The 23304-nt window shown below is 36.5% G+C and overlaps 1 protein-coding gene across 1 annotated transcript in view; it reads right to left on the bottom strand.

The window, feature by feature from the left end:
* The window catches only part of LOC128642770 (ficolin-1), a 22805-nt gene extending 6212 nt beyond the window's left edge, over nt 1–16593 (bottom strand). Inside the window, exons 1-6 of the mRNA XM_053695565.1 lie at nt 16501–16593; nt 13547–13660; nt 11231–11275; nt 9486–9521; nt 7661–7699; nt 7345–7472 (exon numbers count right to left, since the gene is read on the bottom strand). Coding sequence (XP_053551540.1) covers nt 7345–7472; nt 7661–7699; nt 9486–9521; nt 11231–11275; nt 13547–13660; nt 16501–16570 — 432 coding nt within the window. The 5' untranslated portion in view covers nt 16571–16593. The remainder of the gene's footprint in view (nt 1–7344; nt 7473–7660; nt 7700–9485; nt 9522–11230; nt 11276–13546; nt 13661–16500) is intronic.
* Between the last annotated feature and the right edge of the window lie 6711 nt (nt 16594–23304).

Below are 23304 nucleotides of genomic sequence, written 5' to 3' on the forward strand. Positions count from 1 at the left end.
AACTGCAATTCAATGGCACGAGCAAACTGATGATTCACAGTCTAACAATTTTTTATTTTAAATATTAACAATACTGTTACAACAAATATGATTGGTGTAACTAGTTGGCAAGTGGGCCTGGCACACAGGCTGGCATGGAAAGGCAACTGCAATTCAATGGCACTAGGAGACGTAAGATTCACAGTCAAAAAAGTTATGATTTAAAAAAAATTCAATACTGTTACAAGAAATATGATTGGTGGCACTATTTGGCTAGTGGGCCTAGCACACAGGCACGAGGAAACTAGCAGGCACGAGGAAACTGCAATTAAATGGCACTAGCAAACTGATGATTCACAATCTAACATTTTTTTATTTTAAATATTAACAATACTGTTACAACAAATATAATTGGTGTAACTAGTTGGCAAGTGGGCCTGGCACACAGGCTGGCAGGCAGGCAACTGCAATTCAATGGCACTAGGAGACTGAAGATTCACAGTCAAAAAAGTTATGATTTAAAATCTTTTCAATACTGTTACAAGAAATATGATTGGTGGCACTAGTTGGCTAGTGGGCCTGGCACACACGCTGGCAGGCAGGAGGAAACTGCAATTCAATGGCACAAGCAAACTGATGATTCACAGTCTAACAATTTTTTATTTTAAATATTAACAATACTGTTACAACAAATATGATTGGTGTAACTAGTTGGCAAGTGGGCCTGGCACACAGGCTGGCATGGAAAGGCAACTGCAATTCAATGGCACTAGGAGACATAAGTTTCACAGTCAAAAAATTTATGATTTAAAAAAAATTCAATACTGTTACAAGAAATATGATTGGTGGCACTATTTGGCTAGTGGGCCTGACACACACACTGGCAGGCCCGAGGAAACAGCAATTAAATGGCACTAGCAAACTGATGATTCACAATCTAACATTTTTTTATTTTAAATATTAACAATACTGTTACAACAAATATGATTGGTGTAACTAGTTGGCAAGTGGGCCTGGCACACACGCTGGCAGGCAGGCAACTGCAATTAAATGGCACTAGGAGACTGAAGATTCACAGTCAAAAAAGTTATGATTTAAAAAAAATTCAATACTGTTACAAGAAATATGATTGGTGGCACTAGTTCGCTAGTGGGCCTGGCACACACGCTGGCAGGCAGGAGGAAACTGCAATTCAATGGCACTAGCAGACTGATGATTCACAATCTAAGAATTTATTATTTTAAATATTTATAATACTGTTAGAATAAATATGATTGGTGTAACTAGTTGGCAAGTGGCCTGGCACACACGCTGGCAGGCAGGCAACTGCAATTCAAAGGCACTAGCAGACTGATGATTCACAGGCAAAAAATGATTTATTCTAAATATTTACTATACTGTTATAACAAATATGATTGGTTGGAATAGTTGGCAGCAAGTGGGCCTGGCACACACGCTGGCAGGCAGGCAACTGCAATTGGATTACACTAGCAGACTGATCTTTCAGAGTCAAAAATTTATTATTTTTAATATTTAAACTACTGTTATAACAAATTTGATTGGTGTAACTAGTTGGCAAGGGCCTGGCACACACGCTGGCAGGCAGGCAACTGCAATTAAATAACAATAGCAGAGTGATGTAACAGTTAGTTTTTACAAAAGTTACAAAAATGTTACAACAGATAGGAGTAATGGCACTCAGCATAGAACTAGGCACAGTATGTGCTGGCAGCCTGACACACAGGCTGGCACTAGTGGTGGCAGGCTGGCCTGTGAACTAATATTAAATAAGTTTTTTTTTACAAAATGTAATATTATGTTACACCAGATAGTAGTCGTGGACTGGCACTGAGGATGGAAGTAGGCACAGTATATGCTGGCAGCCTGACACACAGGCTGGCACTAATGGCAGCCTGGCAACTAAAATTAAATAACACTAGAAGAGGACTGATGTAAAAAAATGTTTTACATAGAATTTACAGTAATGTTGTTACACCAGATATAAGTGGTGGGAAAAAAATAATAATCTGTGTCACACTATATTTAAAATTAATCTGTGTCACACTGATGTGGGGCAGAAACACACAGGCCTGATGGAAAAAGAAATTAAATTACACTAGCAAAATGATTTTAAATTTTTTTTTTTACTTTAAAATAATGTAAAGCAGATATGAGTCGTGGCTGGTAGGTAGGGCAGCAATTTAACACAGTATGCTGTGTAAGTGAGAAAGACACAGGTCTGATAGAAAATGAAATTAGATTACACTAGCAAAATAATTTAAAGTTTTTTGGGGGGGGATTTTAAAAAAAGGTTAAGCACATATGAGTCGTGGCTGAAAGACTAGGGAGGGCAGCAATTAAACACAGTATGCTCTGTAAGTCAGCAAAACACACAGGCCTGATAGAAAATAAAAATAGATTACACTAGCAAAATGATTTAAAGTTTTTTTTTTTAATTTAAAGAAAAAGGTTAAGCACATATGAGTCGTGGCTGCTAGCCTTGGTAGGGCATCAATTAACCACAGTAGGCTCTGTAAGTCAGATACACACAGGCCTGATAGAAAATAAAATTAGATTACACTAGCAAAATGATTTAAAGTTTTTTTTTTTTGGAATTTAAAAAAAAGTTAAGCACATATGAGTCGTGGCTGATAGACTAGGGAGGGCAGCAATTAACCACAGTAGGCTCTGTAAGTCAGATACACACAGGCCTGATAGAAAATAAAAATAGATTACACTAGCAAAATGATTTAAAGTTTTTTTTTTTTTTTTAAAAAAAAGGTTAAGCACATATGAGTCGTGGCTGATAGCCAAGGTAGGGAAGCTATTAACCACAGCATGCTCTGTAAGTCAGGAAAACACACAGGCCTGATAGAAAATGAAATTAGATTACACTAGCAAAATGATTTAAAAGTTTTTTTTAAAATTTAAAATAATGTTATAAGCGGATATGAGTGGTGGCTGGCACAGAGCAATGAACCACAGTTTATGCTGTGTGAGCCTGAGACACAGGCCTGATAGAAAATGAAAATAAATTACACTAGCAAAATAATTTCAAAATTTTGTTGGTTAAATTTAAACTAATGTTAAGCAGATATCAGTGGTGGCACTAATCACAGCATATGCTGTGAGCCTCACACACAGGCTGAAAGCCAGGCAAATGCAAATAAAAATACAAAGAAAAAAAAAACGACTGAAGTTATAGCCCTAAAAAGGGCTTTTTGGGGTGCTGTCCTTGCAGCAGAGATGAGATGAGTCCTTCAGGACTGTAGTGGACACTAAATACACTAGCCTAGCTATCTATTTCCCTATAATGTCAGCAGCAGCAACACAAAAGCTCCTCTCACTAAGAAAGCAAGGTCGTTATGAGTCTAAAATGGCTGCTGCCAAGAAGCTGGGAGGGTCTGTGAGGGAGTGTCTGATGCTGATTGGCTCTAATGTGTCAGAAGGCTGTGACATACAGGGTCAAAGTTTCCTCAATGATGACACATAGGGGGCGGATCGAACATTGCATATGTTTGCCCGTATCGGTGAACGCGAACAAGCTAAGTTCGCGGTGAACTGTTCGCGGGCGAACAGTTCGGGACATCACTACTTATAAATTGTAGCAGGGATGTTGAGATGGATGGTTGCAACAGAGTGAGACTTTTTGGAGGTCTAGAAAATATTTTTATAAAGAAATAAAATGTAAAAAATAAAAGAAGTTTTTGCCAGAGTTCAAGGTTTCCTTCAAATGAGAGGAAAAAAACAGAACAAATTCCTAGTTTCAGCTTTCAAATAATGAAACCTTAATAGGACATTAAACACAAAATAAATGCTATATAGAATGTTGCTTTCAGTTTTATTAGTTATTTAAATAATGACAAAATAGGTGTAAAGTTTTAGTGTATATAAAACAGTGGGAGCTGCCATGTTGTAACGTAGGTTTCTTTATCTGCTAAGGACAATTAGAGACAGTTATAATTAGGTCACTAGCGTGTGAAGCCAATGGCAGTGTGGAATATAACAGTGTTCTGCACTTCCATTTCTAACAGTTTTCAGTCTGAAATTATGGGAGTAGAAGACAAAATAAATAATGAAAGTATATTGCAAAGAAAACACAGAAAGGGACTGCACTCCCAGATTGGACTGGGTACACACCCTATAACCCTGCAACATGCTCAGCCCTGGGAGCTCAATAGCACTCACAGGAAGCTGTGCTGTACCCAGAGTCACAAGCAGTTTACCCCAGACAGGTCTTGGTGCAAGGCCCATAGGGTCTCAGTCCAGTCTGAAAGTGCAGTCCCCTTCCAGGTTTGTATATGTCTAGGGTGATTACATAAGTCTGTGAACCCTTGACTTCTTCCCAGATTGATTGAGAGCTTGCATTGTATGGCTGTATTAGAGACCCAGGTTTTGGGAGATACCTTGACGTGGTACCTGTCCTATTTGGCCAGATGCATTAATTAACTCTTCCAGTTTTGCTTTAAATCTTAGCTGAGAGCTTGTAAGTGAGTGCTGGACTTCCTCTGTGTGTTATATATATATATATATATATATATATATATATATATATATATATATATATATATATATATAGTGTGTGTGTGTGTGTATAATTTATCATTTTATATTACCTTCTCAATGTGTTTAATGTCCCTTTAACCCTTTGAGTGCTAATGACGACTCTGAGCCGTCACAGAGTTTCCCATTCTGGTGCTAATGACGGCTCAGAGCCGTCACTAGCACTCTCCCACCTTGAGGGAGATCTGGGGGCTCCCAACCGCTCTGACCCCGGCGATCGTGCCTGTAGAGTGACAGGCATTGTCGGGGCTTCCCGTTTTGCATGGTAACGTCACGCGCAATAACGTGATGACATCACCACGCAACTTTATTTATACTTAACAATGTTAAGTATAGGAGCAGGGGGCATGCTGCTTAGAAGCCTGTATCTCAGACATCTAAGCAGCTACAGACCCCCAACACCCACCATTGGAAAGGTAATCGCCTAACATTTCCAACAGTGTAAGTCTTGGGGGTCTGGAAAAAAAAAAGTTAAAAAAAAGTTAAAAAAAGTTAAAAAAAAAGTTAAAAAAAATTTGTTAAAAAAAAAACAGGTGGGAAAGTGCTTAGTACTCAAAGGGTTAAACTTTGTGCTTTGTTGTATGTTATGTACAAAATTTGTATACAAAAGTGACTTTATAAAAATGACTGTGCCACATTGCAGAGTACCTCTTAAATTAAAAAAGTGGCTAAATACATAATTGCAAAAAAAAAATTATGATTCCAGAAAGAAAACATTAGAAATCGTTGTTTCCGCTCCTTCCTACAGAAAATTTAAACTCTGCTTTAAAAAACTTTGAAATTACTTTGTTAAAGATAAACACACGGGGCCTCTCTTTATCCCATCTACAACCAGAAAAGCACCCAATATACCTCGGCACAAGCATTTAACCAGTCACTGCCCAAAGTTCTCTAAAACAAGACAAATTACGCCTCTACTTGGCCGAGGACAACAACGATCTCTTGATAAATTAGATCCATCGACTGCCGCAATTATCCAAAGTTTTCTTTACTTTGCCAGTTAATCATGTGATACTATATTTACCAATTTGCAATATCAGCCATAGTTTCATGTTTTTCAATATATTATATTTTTCCTCAGTAACTATACAGATTTCAATGGTAATTATAAAGTCTAAAAAATATGTAACATTTTCAGGCTCTTTATTTACAAACTTGTCAAATGATGTTACTTACAATTACAAACTGAGTCCTTTTTATATATTGCAGTTGCACATTTAATAACATAAAAGAAATACTTAAATTTATACTTAAATTGTATGGTTGATGGCATCAGTGATATAAGATTTATTATCTAGATTTACACATTTTTACCCTGTGCCGTATCTATTAATTCACAAGTATTTTATCAGCTGAGGTGTCCACATTTATAGGTTTAGGTGTAATATCATAAAACTCTGTTTATAACACATTCCTAATATGGTAAACGTAAATCCTAACAATGGTAAACCTCTATGTACCTATTTATACCGGTAGACAGTCTATTGTTTACTCTACCAGACTTGTTCCCCTTGACGCTTCTCATCATTGTATTTTCAACTCAAAGATGGCGGATGTAAAGTCACATGTGTGACACGGTTTGAAAAGTGGACTTCTAGAAGGTAGGATAACCTTTATATCTGTAAGACCATCAGTACTATAATGATGCATTTGTGTTAATAACTCTGTAATAAATCCCCGTCAGTTGTACTTTGATGCTGTATTGGATTTAACTACATTATTATTAAGATGGCATCATAATACCTTAAGTTGGTCATATACGCATTTGATTTGATGTAGGCTATTTTACAGTTGAAGGTTTGATTCATGGGGGACAATAAAATGCCATTAACTATTTACAGTGAAGTTACTCAAATCCAGAACTATATACATATAAAACATGCACATAAACAACTATCCTGCCTGATTTATAAGTATTTTTGAACGTCTTGGTCATTTCTATATATGTTACACCCAAAAGCAGTGCCTGCGGCGGGTCCGGCCCCTATCTCTGAAGGTACAGTACTGCTGAATCTAATATAAGGCATGTAGGAAACAAGGTTGGGCATCAGTGTAAAAGGCCTTAGTGACCAGCTAGCTGATGCTTGGATATTGCACCTGTTTAAGATGATCACCTAGGGTTTCTGTCTCCCGTTTGCCTGCTGACCCTAGCTTTGTTTTTGGCTTCCCTTCTGTTTCTTGCTGAACCTTTGCAAACTCAAACGGCTTAAAGGTACTTGACCCTGGCAAAGTTACTGGCTAACCCTCTGTGTGCTCCCTGCTGTACTTTTGCAAACTTGTGCTGCTTAAATTGAATGTTACCCTGGCAAAGTTACTGGTTTGTCGTGTGCATGCTCCTTGCCATACAATTGAAGGCATTGACTGCTTACAGATAGTTGATCCTGGAAAAGATTGACTTGTAACCTGTGCGTTACCGGTTGTATTACTGTAAGACTGGACTGATAAAAAGTATTTGACCCTGATGAAGTTATTGGCTTATTTCCTGTTTTTTCTATCAGGGTACTTTGTTGTAGTTTATCAATTACTATGGATCACCTATCTATATCTCAGCAGGACATAATCCAAACTATTATCACCCTTGTACATTAGGTTCTTAATAGGAATCATGTTCCTGAGTCAACCAATTTACCCCAACAAAGAGTCAATGTTCACTTGCAGCTCCATTTTCTCCTGTACAGTCACCACTAGTCAACATATTTTTATATTAAATTCTGAATTTCTATAGAAGGCGATAAAAGATTAATCAATCATAAAGTGCTCATATAAGAGAGAAGCTGTGCTAGCTGACTACTCAGTACTCACAATCCAGCCTCCTCCATCGGTGTGCATATCACACAGCACCTTCAGGGGTCGCTCGCCATCTGGGTATATTGTGTACCAGTCACTTAGGACCTCTCCCTGATCCAGAAGCTCCTTACAGTTCCTTGCAGCTAAAACATCAAATAAGAAATGTTACAGATTCAGATTCTCATAAATTATTTTCAGATGGGTTTACAATCAGATGAAATGTTTTGTTTAAAATACAACCTTTATAGACTGATAATATTAACAGTACTAGAATAAGATTCAACCCAAATTATCAGTAGTTACGGCTTGAGCCATAATGTAGATCACTCACCATATAGCGGTTCAGCTTTGCCAATGTCTCCTTTTTCACCTGTTGGCCAAAAAAATATGCTTTTTAGCAAGTTGTGTTTTGCATAAACCCAAAAGTAATATATATTGTAGATTAAATGTTTAATCTAAATAGTTAGCTGGCAAGAAATAGACATAGCTAAAAAAAAAAAAAAGGAAAATAGTTCTAATTGATAAGCGGTAGCAACCAAGACCATGGGTCCATACAGTATGTTCCTCTGTGTCTGAACCTTATAGACACTGTATGACATATCTTATAGGTGAAATTATCAGCAGTAGACCATAGACCTGTAATCTATTTGATTTTTTTTTATAGTTTACACTTAATTTGAGGTTCAGAAACATATATTCATAACATGATAAAGGCTAATGTACATAACTCTGGGCAGACCAGGTATGCTCCTATTAACCTTACGCCGGGCATCACAGCAACGCTGTCTCCTGCTCACGCTTGGCCAATCATGCTGGTTGGAATAGTCCAGGGTGATTGCAAACCACCAGCTCAGAGCTGGAGTATAGGTTGGAAAGCATCAATCTGAAGACTGCTGCTTGTTAATTATCAGCTGCACTCTTGCTCATTCAAGCCTGCACTGAAATCCCTCTAAAACTAATCCTAATATATTTGTGTAGTTTACTGCCTTCAGAACTTGTAAATCTAGGTGTTTTCATTAGACTACACAAACAAACAAAATAAAATAAAACAACATAAAGGTTATATGTTTTATATTAATGTACTTTTTTTCTATTTGTCAACATTTAGCACTCTTGTTAGATTACGTGACTACATATTATTGTATTAGTATGTATTTCTACTGTGCACGTTTACTGTCCCTTGGGCGAGATTAATAAGGATGAAGAGGTGGCTCTTTGTGAAGGTGAAATTATGTTTGAATAAATTTATTTCATCACTCCATTGGTTCCCAAACTTTCTATACCCTGCCCCCTAGGTTCCATAAACTCATCAGCACATCCCCCAGCTTACCCATAAAATTTGTAAACACTTCTGCAAAACTTTAATTATTTTTTTGTAGTTTCATTAAGTAAATTTTTTATTATCTTGATATTGTAATACAATCTTTTTAAAGTTTATAGTAATTGTGCAAGATATCAGTTTTACTAAGTCTTATAGAAAGACTGAAAAGTAAGTCTAAACTCATTGTTAAATCAAATTAGGAGCACTAAATGTTTCAGATTAAAATTGACCTTTTACTTTCATAACTTAAATGAATTATGTTCTGATAAAAGATATTCATACACACCATATTCAACATAAAATAAAAACACATTGCACTAGCAGCTTATGAAAATCAAAGGGACCTCATTTTTAAATAAAATGTTTAAATAATGAATATAGGACTTATGCTATTAATTATAATAGATATAAACACCAGTTAGGAGAAAGTATTCCTGGATATCAATAATGGATATAAAAGATCAATCTAGAATGATGTATTACATTTATAGCTAATGCTAGACTGATATATAAGCTCCTGCTATATGGGATCTAATTTACATGTAGCATAGTCTAATGATGTTCTAATTAAAAATTGTAGCAAACACAAATAGCTATAATGTCCTTAACTTATGCTAGTTCAAGCAGATTAAAAATAGGGGGACAGAGCTCCCAATGCGAAACGCGTGTCAGGGGCTCTTCAGGGGGATCTTCAGGAGATCTTATTGGGAGCTCTGTCTGTCATATTAAAAAAATCAACCATTATTACAAATATCTCATAGTGATATGTTGTTTAACAGATGTAACTGTTTTCACAGTATACTCTGTATTTAATACCCCTTAAATTAAAACTCACCTTTTTGCCCCTTGATTCCAGAGGTGCCGGGTTCACCTGTCCACAAAACAAGAACAATTTATTGGATTAAATCCTTAAAGTGCAAGATATATTACAAGTGGTAAATTAAATATTGACCTGTTTTCTGTTGAAGTTAGAAATATTCCAGTTTATAGTTTTAAAGGGACATGAAATCCATTTTTTTCTTTCATGATTAATTTTAAACAATGTTACACTTTCATTTTTCTTTCAAATTTTCTTCATTCTATTAGTATCGTTTTTTTGTTTTAAGTAAGTAGGTAGGCTCAGGAGTGTGCACTTTAGAACTATTTTTGCAGCAGTTTTGCAAGAATGTTATGCATTTGCAAGAACACTAGATGGCAGCACTATTTCATGTTGTGTAGTGCTCCAGATGTCTACCTAGGTATCTCCATAACAAAGAATACCATAGGAACAAAGCAAATTTGATAATAGAAGTAAAATGGGAACTTTTTAAAAAAGTGTATGCTCTGTATGAATGATGAAAAACGCGTTTCATGTCCCTTAAAGAAAAGGCTGTATAAACATTTATAAACTTACAGAGAAATAAACATTAGTGAAAAGGACGTAACACTATTTAAAAGGTACATTCTACACCAATTTGTTTTTGTTTAAAAATAGATAATCCCTTTATTATTCCCCAGTTTTGCATAACCAACACAGTTATATTAATACATTTTTTACCTTATCTTAGTTCTTTTGACAGACTTGCATTTTAGCCAGTGTTGACTCTTAAATGCCTCAATGGGAGTGAGCACAATGTTATCTATATGGCACACATGAACTAGCACTGTCTAAACTGTCAAAATGCAGGTGGCCTTCAAGGACTTAAAACTAGCATATGAGCCTACCTAGGTTTCAACAAAGAATTCCAAGAAAACAAAAAAAAATGATAAAATATAATTGGAAAATTGTTTTAAATTGCTTGCCTTATATGAAAGTCAAAATGAAAGATTTATGAATGAGATATAGGTGTTTAAAACAATCTTTCCCATTTAGAAATATTAGTTGTAAATGGCATTCATCCCTTTACACCTATTGGAGAATATTGAAAATGTATCTGTTGCTGAGAAATTACATCTAATTTTTAGTTTTTCAGCTGCCATTAATTCCAATGTGCTCCTAAAACAACTTTATGATGTTTAAAACTGGCTATTCCAAAATAAAACCCAACAGCTATGTTATAATTACATGAGGCCCTATTACTAACACTGTGCAGATAGGTTCTGCACTTGAGAATCTGTGCGCACAGCTGAACATTCGCTGCCCTTATGTACCATTGAACATTCGCTGCCCTTATGTACCATTGAACACTCACTTGAGTGTGTAATGCCAACTAATAGTGCAAGAGAAGGTCCTGTCAATCACCTGAGCAAGCTTGTTCAGGGTGATGTCAATATCACTATCAATGAAGATTTGAGTATGATACTTACCACAGACTGACCTATCTGAATTACAGAATCAACAAGGACCAATAGTATGTGTATAGTTTAATTAGCTAAATTAAATACGTTTCAATTTTAGTTTTAGTAGTTTAAGATCAAATTAAGATTTATTTTTGTAACTACTCAAAGCAAAATGGATTTTTCTTAGTAGTCAGTTGCCTATTTGAATGACTGTTTAATTGACAACCTACAGAATTGTTCCTGTAATATAAGTGTGTGTTTTATTCCAAATATCCCAGATAAATAAACTATATATGTGTAGTGAAACCAAACCTCTCCCACCTGGGGGTCCAGTCTTTCCTGGTATTCCTGCAACACCCTTTATTCCTGCAAAATAAATTTAAATAGTTAAAGAAACACTAAAGTCAAATTAACTTGATTCAAATTAAGCATGCACTTTAAAAAAATAAAAACTTTCCACTAATTCTATAATCAGAATATGCAGTTTTTTTATATGTACACTTTCTAAGCAATCAGCTTCTACTGAGCAAGTACAAAAGTTCACAGTATATATGTATATGTGCTTTGTGATTGGCTGTCTTGTGATACAAGAGACAGGGAAAATAGAAGTAACATTTGAATTTGTCAGAATAAAATCTACTACTCATTTGAAATTCAGACTAAGGGCCCCATATATTATTGGGCCCTTTTATGTGGGAGACAGGCAGCAGACACTGCATTATTGCATAAGAATTCACACAAGAGCAGGGTGATTTATCTCCGTAACCTCATGGGTGGAAATTAGGTTACAAAGCGGCGGTTATATGGCCACTTGCAGTAAGCAGGTTTGCATGAGTTACAAAATAATTCTCCTGGGGGTTAGGTTTAGGATTTTTTTTGGGGGGGGATTTGTTTTATTTAGATTAGGGATGGGCAGAAAAAGAGCTAAATGCCCCTTTAAGGGCAATGCCCAAACACATGCCCTTTTCAGGGCAATGGGTAGTATAGGTTTTTAGTGTTAGGTTCTTTCATGTTGGGGGGTGGGGGCATTTAATGTTAGGTGGGGCTTTGTATATTTTTTGTAAAAAAAAGAGCTGATTATCTTGGGGCAATGCCCTGCAAAAAGCCCTTTTAAGGGCTACTGGTAGTTTATTATTAGAGTAGGGGGTGTTTTTATTTTGGGGGTCTTTATTTTAATAGGGATTAGGTTTAATTTTGTTAAATTTGGTAATTTGTTTTTTTTATTTTCCGTAATGTTATCTTTTTTATTTTTTGTAATGTTAGAATGTATTAGTTTAGTTAATTTGGGTTTATTTAATGGGGTGTTAGGTTAGGGGTTTTTAGGTTAGGGGGTCTTAGGTTAGTGTACTGTACATTAGACTGCCCTCTGGGTAGGCTTATCGACTAGTATATTTATAAAAAGAAAATATATAGTTTTTAAGTAATAAATAAAAATAAAGATATTTGTATTCTTTGCTTATATACATCTTAATATTCTGTATTTCTAAAACAACCAAATATAATCCATAGAATTCTTTCTTGAGACAAATAAAAAAACACAAAAAAACTCACTAAATGATCTTTCTGTGCTCCTGGCAGCTTGTAGCAGCAGCACTAGTTACTACTTTAACTTTAAGTTTAAACTACATATCTAACATGTACTGTGCATATATAAAATTATATGCATGCAAAATAAAATTAAATATCCATCTAAAAAAAGAATGTTTACAGTTTCCTCATATCAAAACTCTCTCACTCTCCAGTGTGAGAAAAACTCACGTTTTAGCTCTATCATTAAAATATTTGTGCACTTGACTTTAGTGGATATTTCTTCTGATTTTACACAGTTCTGCCCTTTGGCCAGGACAAGAGGGGCAACTGCACCGTGTTTTGGGGCCCCCTTAATATTAGGGGTGAGGGTATGAGAAGGTGCAATGTACATCCTGTATTTAGTTTACGAAGAAGTGTTTGTAATTTCAGGAGGTGTAATATATAGTGTTATTCTTTATATAGGACACAATAATTGTTGGGACACTGATGGGTCATTCAGAGCGTTAGGGAATAAGGGAGTTAGGCTGAGGGCCCAGAGCCCCACAAACGCCAACAATAGACCTGATTTTACATTCATACAAAATGAATTATGTTTTAAACCATTAGTAATATATTGTGCATTAGCGTGGGTACTCATAACGAGCTGTAAATCCAAGGCTTAGTCAATGTTCATCATGAATTTTGGATTAATGGTGAGAAGAAAGCTATGTGAGTCCCAGTGAGCTTTATTCTCATGGGACGTACAAACTAGTTTATAAAGCCCTATATCTATAAAACTTTACTATAGACTTTCATTATTTTTGTTCCCTTAACTTTGAATATTTAAATCTATTTGAAAATCACGTCTATATATTGTAATATATTAGTTAACTTGTTGGTAAACTAAATGGGCATTCATACTCCCGGCAAGGCCTGTTAGCCAAACTGTAGCAGCAGTTATATGACCGGCTACTAACTGTTTACTCTGTGCTTGAGGATAAACACATTACCAATAATGCATAACTTAAAAGCTCTAATGTTTTACAGGAAGTAGTTTTTACATTATCTCTGTAAGATAGATTTAATCTTTAGCTAATTAGATGTATTTAGTGCAAGATCCACATTCACCTGTCTCTCCCGGTGATCCAGCTTCACCTTTATGGCCAGGAGGTCCGGGATTCCCAGGACAACCTCTGAGGATGGTTAACCTGTCCGATTCTCCAATTCCCACAACCTTTATGTCTATGAGAAAAGTAATTTATGTATAACTAAAGAATTTAAATTGTAGTCCAACTGTGTATAAAGGGCAGAGGAGAAAACTCTGGTAAATACAGGCATGTGGGTCTGACCTCATTATCAGGAAAATTAATGCATTTATTTTATATAGAAAAGAATGCTGTCTTACATAAAGTAGTACAGGTTATAGCGTCAGAAAAGCAAAGTTCATGAAAGATCATCCTGGCCTAATCTGGTTGAATTGTTTGACAACAAAAGTGATAAACCAGAGAGAACCAGTAGATACAGCTTATCTAATACTGCAAAGCATTTTACACTAATTCTGTCAATAAACAAACTCATATACTGTATTGTTTTCTAAACAATATAGTCATTAACTATAACTGTGTTCCCAGGTAAAATATGCATTAGCTGCTATATCTTTGAGAAATTACTATGTGGCAAATATTTAAAGTGGCAGTAACTAGTGTGACTTTGCTTACACTATATTCAAATATACACTTTGTATGTCAGATCACAAATATCTTATTTAAAGGGACATTATACACTCATTTTTTCTTTGCATAAATGTTTTGTAGATGATCTATTTATATAGCTTATAAAGTTGTTTTATAAAAAAAATGTATAGTTTTGCTAATTTTTAAATAACATTGCTCTGATTTTCAGACTCCTAACCAAGCCCCAAAGTTTTATGTGAATACCGTCAGCTACCTTCTCCAGCTTGCTCCTGTTTGTGTAAAGGGTCTTTTCATATGCAAAAGAAGGGGGGGAGTGTCTTATTTCCCACTTGCAGTGGGCTTTCCAGCTACCTTTTCAACAGAGCTAAACTAAGAACTTCTAAGTAAGTTTTTAAACAGTTTTATACTAGATTTTTATATCAGTATCTGTGCATCTTATTCTTTATAGTAGTGTCTATTACATGCAGTTATATAAAAATGAGTGTATACTGTCCCTTTAACTAATCCATCTTACCTTATACTATTGTACAATCCAAATCATAAAGGTACTGCTATTACATGAACAGTTAGGTTTCTTAATGTTCCATCCCAATTCTAAAGAGTTTCAAATAACTTTATTAGCAAAAGTCAATCACATCCCTTCTATATTCATAACTAGTGGTTTTCCAAATCCTTAAAGTAAAGATCCAAAAAGCCTCTTGTTTAAAGACAGCCTTCATCTCATCGCCTCCCCTAGGTTTATTTTTACTAAGTCTATAATCATCCAATGAAAAGAATCCCCTCTCTCTTGATATTGATAGATAAAATATTTAGCAAGCCCTGCACAAGGAATCTCATTATATAAATGATCTCAAGTCAAAAACATATTAACCCTTGTTCTGTTGTTGCCTTTTAGTGCAAAAAAGCATAATTTCCATATTAACTATTAAATTCCTTAATATAGTTAAAGGGACATGAAACCTATTTTTTTTTCATGACTCAGATAGAACATACAGAAAAGAAGATACAATACCACACTCCTTGTAAAAACTGCTTTATTCAAAATAGTTTAAAAAGTTAACGTAAAAAGGACAGTGACAGCCTGCCACAAATGTTGGGACAGAGCGCAGCACACATGCTTACGCGTTTCGGCAGATTGCCGTAATCATAGCCTGGTGTGTGTCTATCCTACAGCTTCAGATAGAACATACACATTTAAACAACTTTCCAATTTACTTCTATTATCAATTTTTTTTAATGTGTTAGTATCCTTTGTTGAAGGAGAAGCAGTGCACCACTGGGAGCTAGCTGAGCACATCTGGTGAGCCAATAACAAGAGGGATATATGTGCAGCCACTAATCAGCAGCTAGCACCCAGCTACTGAGCCTACCTAGGTATTCTTTTCAACAAAAAATGAACTGAATTAGATAATAAATTAAATTGGAAAGTTGTGTAAAATTGTATGCTCTGCCTGAATTGTGGAAGAAAAATGTTGGGTTTCGTGTCCCTTTAATGGTTTATGTCATATCAACCATCTCCTTTCTCTTCTCTAAGTTATAGATATAGATGTCTCTGTAAATAAATAGACCATAAGCCATTGCAGTAGGCTGAGTATCACTAGTTTATTTTCATTCTTCTGGATAAGTCCTCTTCAGGGTTGCACACAATATTCATGATCTGACTAGTGATATTCAAAGGGATTTATTTTACATCTAATACAACTCTTTATACAAACAAGTATCCCAGTAGCCTTATCTGCTGCTCCGCTGTATTGTTTACTGTTTATCACATGTAATTTTGTCTGAACAATGATTAATTCCAAAGTACTTTTTCTCTTTGTGGGCATTTGCACTCATTTTTTGGTTTTAAATTTTCCTACTAATTGGTTACATTTCTCAAATGGTTTAAAATATTACTACTCTTTAGACCTAGAGTGTCAGCTGTAATGCAAATTATTTTTCCTTTTATCAAATGGTGCAAAACTCGGAATATAAAATATTTCAAATTTAAAAATTTAATCTAAAACCACTTCACTTGCTGTGTTATTTTTACGGATTGTGCTTCATAAACACTGTATGTGTATGTATATAAAGATTAAATGATCTGCAGTTTTAATGTTCTTAAGTAACATCCATTATTGTTAAATATTGATTATCGAAACTTGTCATTTCATACATAAAATAATTAATAAACAAACAATGTAAGCCCCCCCCATGGATAATCAAAGAGAAACACAGAGTTAACTCCACTCATAGTGTTATTCTGCATAGCCTATATATATTGATGAGTTTACAGTTGCACAGTAAACGTATATTAAAAACATTTTTCCTTAAGAACATAATTTTCATTAAACCTAAAGAAAAAGGCAAACAAATCCTAAACCTGCCTAATGGTTATTGGTTACGTACCTGGACAGGTTTCAGCAGCATTAGCCAATGTAGTCAGTAGCCAGAGACCTGTAAGTGCTGAAGACCACATGATGGTAGTTAGACGTTTGCTTCTTTAAGATTTTTATCAGCAAATGACTTTAATAAGGGACGTTAGAAGCTCCTCCCTACTTGTGCACAGATATGAGGTCATCGATGTTTATGCCAAACGTTTCAATAGAGGGGCCGGACTGGATTATGTTTAAGGTTTTTTTTTCTGGTCTGCTGATTTGATTATTGAATAAAACAAACAGAATAGACATCTCAAACTATTTTTAATTAAAATTTTCTAGAAAGAGAAGTGTCACAAACCTCGTTATACACAGTCACAGGAACTTGTACAGCAGATCCAGAAAAATACACTGAACCAGAGAAGAGCTCAAATAGCCAGTAGTGAAGATGAAGTTGTTCTACAGCTTCAGCTGTCAAATGAATGGATGAATTATTATATGGAGAGACAATATATGTCTGTAAAATAGAAGACAGATATAGAACCTACTCTAGCGTTTCTCTCTGTCACATGCTGTGTATAAACAGCTTTAGGTGAAATGGATGAATATTCCTTTATGTCTTATACACACACTTTATGCAATTTTGTAAAGTGAAGGAACCACATCAATTATATAAATGGGCCACAATGTACCCAAAGCCTTAGGTTGAAAAACCAGGAGTAAATAAAACTCACCACACTGTGTCCATTATTTAAAGCAAAATTAAACTCCATAGAGGTTCTCATTTAAAGGACCACTCAATACAGAATAAAGAGACAATACAATAACACTTACTATGAATTTTAAATTAGTAGAAAATATTCAAAGTTATACCAATTTTCCCAAACCCTGTATCATGTGACAACAATCAGCCAATCACAAAATAGTTATTGCTTGATCAGTTCAGTCCCTAATTGACCACAGCAAAAGAGATAAGATAGACAATACACAAAGGGACATTGAACTTACAATATGATTAAAAAATAATTAAAATAACTTTGCAATTAACTTTCACTTTTTATTTTTCCTGTCATCCTGAGCCTTACAACTTTGATGTTTCTACTACCTCTACAGAGTGTGTGTATTTCAGAACCCTGCCCCAACTACATGCTGCTCAGTGATTGGCTGATATGGTCAGGAGGTTGTTTATATCTGTCTCTAATAGGCCACAGAAAAAGAAGAACCATAAACAATATACAAGAGTCTAACAGAGGACTAATCAGTAGTCAGACCAGGGTTCAGCAAGGTAAACAAACAGAACCAAACATTACAGTCCACAGATTAAAGTACAGACAAGGATGAGACAAGGTGCATAAAGCAGTAAACATGCTAGGATTAAAGGTGCAGGCCAGAAACAAACTCCAGGAATTCCATAAAGAATAACCAAGTACAGAGTGGCTTTAGCTGGGGCTTTTTAACATTTCCCCCAAAGGTCATGGTGCCAAAACACCTGCAGGGTCACTTACGATGCCATATGCTGGGTATCTGGAGTTGCATTATATAGTTGGTAGATTATATACACTTTATGCTCTCAGTCTGTTGCGCATGTGCATCGCTGGTGGTACTTTAGGATATAATAAGTAGAACTCTAGGGGCTGCCTTACATTTGTATATAAAAGATTAGCCCTGGTGCAAATTCAGAAAATATAAATAGTGTAACATTATACTCTGAAATGTGCCAGATAATGCCCACAGCACTGATAACAAACATTCACCTAGATTAGGAGTGTTGCGCCAACTGCAGCGCAAGTGCGATATTGGTTTTTGTTAGGCTCCCTAGAGCGCATAATATCATAAGGACTGGTGAGGTTAAAGAGGGTGAAGATGCTCTAGGGAGCCTAACAAAAACTGATATCGCACTTGCGCTGCAGTTAGCGCAACACTCGTAATCTAGGCGATTGACAGTAAAGTGTCATCAAGAAATATTACATATATAGTATTCCATGATAGAATGTGACAGCTAAAATCTTTCATTCCAGAGTGTTAGGGATGGGCGACTGTTGTGCAACATTCAAGAAATTAAACAAATTTTAACACATTTGTTCATTCGTTTTAAATTTTGAATGTTTGTACAACATTCTAACAATCGTTTAATGTAATTGTATTTCTAATGTTATCTTTAAATGTAATATTCCAGTAATATTCCAGCTATGCAATATTCAATATTTTGAATCTAAATATTTATCTATTAGGTATCATTTTACTAAATTCCCTACCACGTGAACTGTTGAACTAAGGAATATTATTTGTTAAATTGAATGTTACATTTGATATTTGTAGATCTGCATCAGTAAAATGGAACATAAATATATATATATATATATATATAAATATAAAACAACTTATGTTGTTCGGGCAATATTTGCATGTCATTATAGATGCAACCTAAAAGCAGTTTTATATATTGTTTAATAGTTTTATATACACACAGTACCATCAGAATGATAGTACAGTACTAAAATGAGAAAGGTATAACTTTCTCATTGTTCCTGTTTCTTATCTGCATTGCCACTCTTAAAGGCATCAGATTGTAACTTGCGCTTTTCAAGACGTGGGACGGATATGTGTTTAGGAAATACCTTTGTGTTGTCTGAGTCCTGGTTATCAATATACTGACTCCAAGGAAGGAAGCTTCATTCAGCTTACAATAATTATCATTCCTAACAGAACTAAACTTCATTATCTGAGAAAAACATTTATAGGTTCATCAAGATTAATGAATATCCGGGAATTCAGAGTTCACAATAATGAAGGAAACACACTGCTAGATGTAACATTGTATGGGACAAACATTTAGTTACAGGAAATGGCATAGAACTGGGAAAAAGTTAAGAATTATATTTCCATATTTTTTTTAATTTTTTTTTAAATAACATTTTTTTTATTGAGAAATTGGTTCAGAAATACATCAAAACATTACCAAGACATGACATAATATATAAAATATGAACACACAGTTATTAGTTTCGTTTTACAGTCTTGGGTGAGCTATGTAGTAGAACCCAATATCTCAACTGATTTTTTTTTTTATCCAGTGAGAATTAAGTGCCGTCAAAGCTGTAAAAAACAGAATTGCGAGTGCGTAAGACTATGTCCCTGCAGCCACTTTGTCCCCATTTGGAAAGAGATCTCAAATCTTGTCTGGGGAATCCCCAGGATTTCAGCCAAGAGCTAAGTCAGAAGGCTTCAAAACGTAAAGTAGTAGGGATATCAAATTTCAAACAGAATTGCGAGTGCGTAATCCAGTGACCCTGGTCATAAAAGTCAGCGACTAAAGCAGGTTGTAGGTTCTGCCAGAACTTCAAATGAGAGTCCGGGAGACAGTAATGGGCTCCAGTCAGGGTGAGAACAGGAGAGTTATGTCTGATGTGATCCCAAAAGTTTATGGCGTCTAGAACAATTGGTGGTAAGTTATCTAGCTTTCCTCTATAGTGGGTAGGGATCCATGGTAAGTCAGATAGTGTGAGCCCTGGGGGTAGGGTAGTCAGTTCAGTATCAGCCCAGCGCGGGCAATCAGTAGTGATTGACCAGCCGTGTATGTGTGACAACCTGGCCGCATTATAATACAGAATTATATTGTGTAGGGCTAAGCCCCTGTGCGTGTGAGGAAGAAAGGATGAGGGAATATACATAGTGAGTATCTGGTGAGTGCTCATGGATTGATTGCATCCATAACAAGTGAGAATGGGAAAGGGGAGAGGGTAAGAGGCAAGTAGTGGGAAAAAATGAAGGGAGGAGGGGAAGGGAGAGGGAAGGGAGAAAGAAGAAGAAAAAAAAAAGGGAAAAGATAGGCCCCAGGCTGAAGTTGTAACAAAGGGGTGTATTTTAGTCTGAGAAGGATTCTATCCAGGGATACCAAATCTCATAATAGAAATCAGTTTTGTCTAGGGATCTGTAGGACTATAACTCCATCTGTTTAATATAATTTATAATGGAGAGAACCTGTGATGTAGGAGGAGGGTCCTTGTTTTTCCATAAACGGGCAATAGCCAGTTTAGTGGCCATGAGGAGATAGATTACAAGAGCTTCCCTTGCTTTCGTTAAGTCTGGGAGATGGATATGGAGTAAGGCTATCTCTGGTTTGAAAGGTAGGTCAATACGGAGTAGATTAAAAATGCGGAAAAGCCATCTCCAAAGGGGACCTATCTTGGGGCAGGACCACCAGATATGTATTGGGGTCCCAATCTGTCCACAATCTCGCCAGCATCTGGGTGAGTGCGTGCCATATATCCTGTTTAATGTGGAAGGTACTAAGTGCCATTGCACTATAATTTTGTATTGTAGTTCCCATAAAGTAGCACAGTGGAGGAGTTTTTTGGTTATGAGTATTCGTGTATGCCATGTATTAGTGTCAGCTGTGAAACCTCTCTCTCTCTCCCAGGCTTTATGTTGGGAAATTTTATGGAGAGTGGTAGGTTCAAGGATAAGAGTATAATGGAATAACAAGGTGTGTTTAAGACTATGTCCCTGCAGCCACTTTGTCTCCCATTTGGAAAGAGATCTCAAATCTTGTCTGGGGAATCCCCAGGATTTCAGCCAAGAGCTAAGTCGGAAGGCTTCAAAACGTAAAGTAGTAGGGATATCAAATTTCAAACAGAATTGCGAGTGCGTAATCCAGTGACCCTGGTCATAAAAGTCAGCGACTAAAGCAGGTTGTAGGTTCTGCCAGAACTTCAAATGAGAGTCCGGGAGACAGTAATGGGCTCCAGTCAGGGTGAGAACAGGAGAGTTATGTCTGATGTGATCCCAAAAGTTTATGGCGTCTAGAACAATTGGTGGTAAGTTATCTAGCTTTCCTCTATAGTGGGTAGGGATCCATGGTAAGTCAGATAGTGTGAGCCCTGGGGGTAGGGTAGTCAGTTCAGTATCAGCCCAGCGCGGGCAATCAGTAGTGATTGACCAGCCGTGTATGTGTGACAACCTGGCCGCATTATAATACAGAATTATATTGTGTAGGGCTAAGCCCCTGTGCGTGTGAGGAAGAAAGGATGAGGGAATATACATAGTGAGTATCTGGTGAGTGCTCATGGATTGATTGCATCCATAACAAGTGAGAAGGGGAAAGGGGAGAGGGTAAGAGGCAAGTAGTGGGAAAAAATGAAGGGAGGAGGGGAAGGGAGAAAGAAGAAGAAAAAAAAAAGGGAAAAGATAGGCCCCAGGCTGAAGTTGTAACAAAGGGGTGTATTTTAGTCTGAGAAGGATTCTATCCAGGGATACCAAATCTCATAATAGAAATCAGTTTTGTCTAGGGATCTGTAGGACTATAACTCCATCTGTTTAATATAATTTATAATGGAGAGAACCTGTGATGTAGGAGGAGGGTCCTTGTTTTTCCATAAACGGGCAATAGCCAGTTTAGTGGCCATGAGGAGATAGATTACAAGAGCTTCCCTTGCTTTCGTTAAGTCTGGGAGATGGATATGGAGTAAGGCTATCTCTGGTTTGAAAGGTAGGTCAATACGGAGTAGATTAAAAATGCGGAAAAGCCATCTCCAAAGGGGACCTATCTTGGGGCAGGACCACCAGATATGTATTGGGGTCCCAATCTGTCCACAATCTCGCCAGCATCTGGGTGAGTGCGTGCCATATATCCTGTTTAATGTGGAAGGTACTAAGTGCCATTGCACTATAATTTTGTATTGTAGTTCCCATAAAGTAGCACAGTGGAGGAGTTTTTTGGTTATGAGTATTCGTGTATGCCATGTATTAGTGTCAGCTGTGAAACCTCTCTCTCTCTCCCAGGCTTTATGTTGGGAAATTTTATGGAGAGTGGTAGGTTCAAGGATAAGAGTATAATGGAATAACAAGGTGTGTTTAAGACTATGTCCCTGCAGCCACTTTGTCTCCCATTTGGAAAGAGATCTCAAATCTTGTCTGGGGAATCCCCAGGATTTCAGCCAAGAGCTAAGTCGGAAGGCTTCAAAACGTAAAGTAGTAGGGATATCAAATTTCAAACAGAATTGCGAGTGCGTAATCCAGTGACCCTGGTCATAAAAGTCAGCGACTAAAGCAGGTTGTAGGTTCTGCCAGAACTTCAAATGAGAGTCCAGGAGACAGTAAAGGGCTCCAGTCAGGGTGAGAACAGGAGAGGGGTGGGGCGCTAGATCTGGGTTATGTCTGATGTGATCCCAAAATTTTATGGCGTCTAGAACAATTGGTGGTAAGTTATCTAGCTTTCCTCTATAGTGGGTAGGGATCCATGGTAAGTCAGATAGTGTGAGCCCTGGGGGTAGGGCAGTCAGTTCTGTATCAGCCCAGTGCGGGCAATCAGTAGTGATTGACCAGCCGTGTATGTGTGACAACCTGGCCGCATTATAATACAGAATTATATTGGGTAGGGCTAAGCCCCCGTGCGTAGTTGGTCTCTGCAAAGTGGTGCTAGAAGTCCAAGGCCTGTGATCTTTCCAGACATAGTTTGTTATGAGGCTCTGTAACCTATTTAATAGGGGTCTAGGGATGTTATATGGTATGCACCTGAATAGATAGGTGAGATTGGGTACAAACAACATTTTTATGGCTGCTATTCTTCACGTCCAGGAAATTTCTTTGAATTTCCAAGTGCGAAGAAGGTTCTTGAATTCTGGGAGCCTCTCTGTGTAGTTTTTAGCTATTGTGAGCTCCGGGTTGGGACTTAAATATGTGCCTAAGGGTTCCATTGGAAATGGTATTTTTTTGTAGAAGAAGAGGTTCTTGAGGCAGAATGTTTAAGTATAGGGCCTCTGTTTTATTAATATTCAATTTATAGTAAGATAGTGGCCAAATTAATTAATAAGTTTGAATACAGTGGGGAGACAGG

The sequence above is a fragment of the Bombina bombina genome, chromosome 12, assembly GCF_027579735.1.
Source record: "Bombina bombina isolate aBomBom1 chromosome 12, aBomBom1.pri, whole genome shotgun sequence".
NCBI lineage: Eukaryota > Metazoa > Chordata > Amphibia > Anura > Bombinatoridae > Bombina > Bombina bombina.